The sequence below is a fragment of the Crocodylus porosus genome, unplaced genomic scaffold (genome assembly GCF_001723895.1).
Source record: "Crocodylus porosus isolate Cpor-Errol unplaced genomic scaffold, CroPor_comp1, whole genome shotgun sequence".
Taxonomy (NCBI): domain Eukaryota; kingdom Metazoa; phylum Chordata; order Crocodylia; family Crocodylidae; genus Crocodylus; species Crocodylus porosus.
The window spans coordinates 46,933,448-46,938,572 of NW_017728909.1; the positions used below are offsets into that span (position 1 = coordinate 46,933,448).

Sequence of the window (5,125 nt, forward strand, 5' to 3'; positions counted from 1 at the left end):
CGGACTAGATGATCTGCTCAGGTCCCTTCCGACCCTAGAAACTATGAAAAACTATGAAACTTAATAGCAGCTTTCAACTACCTGAAGGGTGAAGAGGATGGAGCTAGACTGTTCTCATTGGTGGCAGATGATAGAATAAGGAAAAATGGTCTTAAGTTGCAGCAAGGGAAATTTAGGTTAAATATTAGGAAGAACTTTCCTGGTAGTAGGGTAGTAAAGCACTAGAACCAGGTTATGAAGAGAGGTTGTGAAATTTCCATCCCTGGAGGGTTTTAAGACCCAGGTAGACTAAACCTTGCCTGGGATGATTTAGTTGCGGATGGTCCTGCTTTGAGGAGGGGATTGGATTAGATCAGGGGATTCCAAACTGTCGTACACATACCCCTGAGAGTACGCAGGACATCCATGTGGGGTATGTGGGAGGAAGGTGGATTTAATTTTCATTATTATTGGCATTTAGGGGGTTAGAATATAAAACATATATGCTTGTAGCAGTATGTGGACAGCTGGTAAATCTGGAAGGGGGTATGCAATAAGTTTGGGAACCTCTGGACTAGATGACCACCTGAGGTCTTTTCCAACCCTAACTTTCTATGATTCTAGCCAATGGTGTAGCTCAGGCAGATTTGAGATGAAGAAACTTGCACTCTTGCTAAGTTATAACGCATTTTTTTGCTCCCAAGCCTCTGAACAAAGACTTCTTGCCTTAGCAGTACTTATAGTGGGGGCCACCCCTGCACAGAGAGAGAAAAAAGGTGGAGCATGCTCTTTTGTCTCTGAGTTTCTCTTAATATCCAAACTGAGTCAGGGCATTTCTCTTCAGCTAACTACGATGGTCCACAACTAATGAATATGAACAGTGAAGCTTCCTGGCTTTGTGTGCATTTACCACTGTATCCATCTTTTGTCTCTACATTTAGGTAGTGGACTGCCTGAGCAGGGTCATTGCATTTTGTCACGAGTGGGAAGTCAAGAACTCTGTTCTTGGTCTGGAGTGCTCTTTAAAAATAGACCTGTTTGCACTGGAGTGAAATAGTGCCAGCTCAAGGCTTTTTTTTTTTATTTTAATGAGACTGGTGGAAAAGTCTATTATATATCTTTCCCACACCCCCTGGGTCATGAAGGTACAGCAAAACAAAGCTTGGGTCACCCTGATGGCATGCATATGCCTGGTCCAGGACCTTTGGCATACATGAACACCTAATTGCAAAAACACCTTCTGTTTTTGCTCCCCAATTTGCTCTCCCAGGATGATGACTTCTCTTAGGTCTGTACTCCACCTACCTGCATGGATGCTGGATGGTTCTTGCACCTGGAGTGCATCTGTTTCACCTCTGACAGATGCAGTATGATACATGACAAGAAAGGCTCCACAAGGTGTACCTACTTGTGCTTAGTGGTCCAGATTCTTGTTATGGCATCTAATGTGGGGTGTTTCCCCAATGCTGTCCTTGATTCCAAACTACCTGTTGGAACTGAGGTATTTGGACCCATTATCTAATTCAGAGTTTACCCAGCAGTAAATTTAATCTGTCGCCTCCTGTCAAGGACTATCCAGTTTTCTCACAGCCTGTTGCGTTGAGATTTCTGAATGGGCTGGCAAAGACATTCTTCTGCATTCAGGATCCAATCTTTGTCTTTACTGCAGTAGTGCATCACCATTTGAAACAATAGCATTTGTTTTGCTGCAAGACTTTTTTGAAGATAGCCTTTTGGTGATTACTTTCACCGAGTGAGTCAGTGAAAACTAAATCCTAATGGCAGACCTTTAAAAGTCTTCTGGTAAAAGTCTTCAAAGGCTTGGGCTATGCAAACCCAAGGGGGCTTCCTCTCCCCCACCCCCATTTTTGAGATTAATGATGTGGCCTCTTTAAAAGTATAGAAGGAGGCAGGAATGTGGAGCGCTTTATATCCTGTAAAGTTAAAAAGCAGTGATAACAGGTAATGTTACAACCCTTTCCTAGGAGGAATGTGCTGACACTACTAATCATATGTTATACTTTTTGGTTTTGACTGTTACTTGTACCATTACCCTTTTGTGTAAAATGGCAGCCCATCTAAGAAGCCAAAGTTAGTATATGTTTCTGGAGTGTTTAGTTGTGCAAGTTTGCTGACTTATTGATCTGCAAGAATTAAAGTTAAGTGTTGCATAAATGTTTTTATTTGACAGTATTACACTTTCTTATAGTCTTTTCTCCTCCCATTACTGTAGAAATGAAGACCTAAAGCAGATGTTGGAAAGCAATAAAGATTCTGCTAAATTGGATGCTATGAGAAGGATTGTTGGGGTATGTGACACCTTTTTTTTTTTTTTTGCCAATAAATGTTGTTGCTGGATTTTTTTCTCTGTGTATCTCCCTTTAGTAGTTAGTATTGTATTTGTTGTTGACTCCCCAATAAGCTAATATGGCATCATAGTTCCTAGACATGTCAAAGCCTTTCACTCGTTGTCTCAGTCTACCTATAGGAAGGCCTTTGAGTAAACTGAGAAATGCATTTGAATTTTTAGGAAATGTTATACCCACAACTGATAAATTGTTGGCATCATTTGAAATAAAATGTCATGAATGTACTGTTGAAGTTTAACAAGTGGAAAATTGGATGCTGTTTCCTAATTTAAAGTTTCATATTTACTTTAATGAATAATAGGCAAAACTTTATGTAAAACCTCAGTTACAAAAAGTTTTAATAACTTGTTTTCCCACCTGTACATGAGAGTCCCAAGACTGTTGCATGTGAAGAGGGTTGAAATTACAGATACGCTTCATCTAATGTAGTAGGCAGTCACCTACCAAAGCTCATGCCACTTGGAACCACTAGATACTAAGTGCTACCCCCCTCTGCCTTCTGCTTGTTGGTAATGTTGTCAATTATACTGTCAGTGTAAGAGTCGTGTTGCGTTGACTTTCTCTTTTTTTAAAAGAGAGCAAAAGACCTGTAAGTTTACCTACAATCAGAAAAAAAATAGAAACATTTAAGCAGAATGTTTTAACTAAAAGATGTCTTAGCACAAACCTTTCTAACTGCACATATTGTATATTTGCATATAGTAGTCCCTGCCTGCCCCCCCCAATCATTCTTGACAGGCAATTTGCTAGTCTTTCTGATGTTAATATTCTTCAGTAATACCAGACTTTTTCTTTTGCTCCTTGTGTGACAACACACTCAAGGACGGTTCTGTAAGGACTTTCGTGTTAGGCTGTTTTGTATATGCAGCTATGTTTTTATTTTCATGTAATCTCTGAAGGTTAAGTGTAGCTTGCATGTTATTTTACTTTTGTTTGCTAAAATCCAACTTTTTTGGGGACATTTCTTCAAAAGTATATAACTTGTCTCCTATTAAACCTGGTTTGAATTTCTAGTTTAGTTCTTTTGAAATGTAAGTCTTGGACTTTTTTTTTTTTTTTTTTAAGGTCGACAGTGCTCTGGTAACAAGCATGCTCTGTAGTTTTTTAAATGAACAAACCTTTAATGCTATACAACTTTGCATTGTGGCATACCAGATTCCATGTTCTTGGTCTGTTAAACAGTGCAAGAAACTGCATTCCTTGCTCTACTTGTAGTATTTGTTGTGCTATCATTAATCATTACAGTAAAGTATGGGTGCTGCTAATCAAATAAATAAAACTTTGGGGTGGAAGGGAGTTGAGAGAAGGTTTTGAAACATAAGGCTAAGGTGGTATTTTTATTTTTAACTACTAGTAGTATTCTATTTCTCTCTTTTAGGTGGTTGCAAAGGGGAAAAATGCATCTGAATTGTTCCCTGCTGTTGTGAAGAATGTGGCCAGTAAAAACATTGAGGTACCAAAGCAAATAACTCATAAAAACATATTGTTACTGTTATAAACAAAGATCTTCTGTATCATCTAGTTTCCAGTATAAAAAACATAAAATACTTTTCAGTTTTATTTTACAATTATTTTAGAATTCACTGAGGCTTAATTTTAGTGGGACCCTTATGGAAATAGTATGCCTTCATATTAACATAAAGGGAATATATACCATTAAACCTTTCTTCCAGTAGCTTGTTGGGGAAGTGAATTTATATAGATTGGAAAATAGCTCTTAAGAGTAGTTCAAGAAGTCCTGGACGTGTGTTGTGTTATATTTCCAAGACTACCATCTTGTAAACTGCATAACATAACATGTGTTAACAATCCCTATCAAGAAACTAAAAACTTGAGTATGGACTGATCTTACTTTCTTACTTGCACTTTCAAAATAGTTGCTACAGGTCAGGGTTTAGTTGCATTGGACTGTTAGAGGGATGCTTGTTCTTTTTCAGTGGTATAGTTTATCTATCCTAGAAAAAGCCTTAGTTTCAAAATGGTATCACTTAATTTTTACTTTTGTTACCCAGATCACGGTAAACTTACAGGATGACTACTGATAAGATTCAGAAACAGGTGTACAGTTCAAAATTTTATTTCTTGTAGGGCTGTCAATCAGCGTTAACGTGCATGATTAATGCAAGAACCAATTGTGTTAATTTTTTTAATGTGTTAATCCGACACATGGTTTTGGAGCCTGCACCCAGGCTGCACTCTGACTCCTCTCTGCCATCATCACCATCAATATACATGGTCCCAGGTACAATATATTGTACCAGATACAATACCAGTTACCAATATACATGTCCAAATGGAAAAGATTTCAGATGTGGTGTGAACAGCACTGTCTGTGTCCAGTGCAATCAACAGTGCCTGATATATTGGATTAATTTTATCATTCAGAATTACAGGCCTCTTGCTCACTTCATTTATAGTACACTTAGCAGCTGTTAGGGTCTTCCATCAGTCTATAGACAATTCTACTATATTCTCAGAAGAAGTCTCAGTCAAATTTTTAATAGGACTTGCCAACAATATTGGTCAGTACTACGGTGGGATATTGGGATGTGGACATAGGACAAATTTACCACGGATAAAAATGGGCAGTGATTTAATTTACTGGCAGCTACCTTTTGGGTTTCTGCCAGTATGTAAGCTCTTACCCCATGGCAAGTTGGAGTACTGCGTCCAGTTCTGGGCGCCACACTTCAAGAGGGATGTCGACAGCATGGAGAGGGTCCAGAGGAGGGCCACTCGTATGATCATGGGACAACAGGGCAGGCCCTATGAGGAGA

At 38.7% G+C, this 5,125-nt stretch overlaps 1 protein-coding gene across 3 annotated transcripts in view; it reads left to right on the top strand.

Moving 5' to 3' along the window:
- Positions 1-5,125, top strand: part of AP3B1 (adaptor related protein complex 3 beta 1 subunit) — a 291,241-nt gene that overhangs the window by 34,185 nt on the left and 251,931 nt on the right. For all 3 annotated transcript variants that reach the window (XM_019532203.1, XM_019532205.1, XM_019532206.1), the window contains exons 2-3: positions 2,213-2,288; positions 3,727-3,801. In XM_019532203.1, the coding sequence (XP_019387748.1) occupies positions 2,213-2,288; positions 3,727-3,801 (151 nt within the window). The remainder of the gene's footprint in view (positions 1-2,212; positions 2,289-3,726; positions 3,802-5,125) is intronic.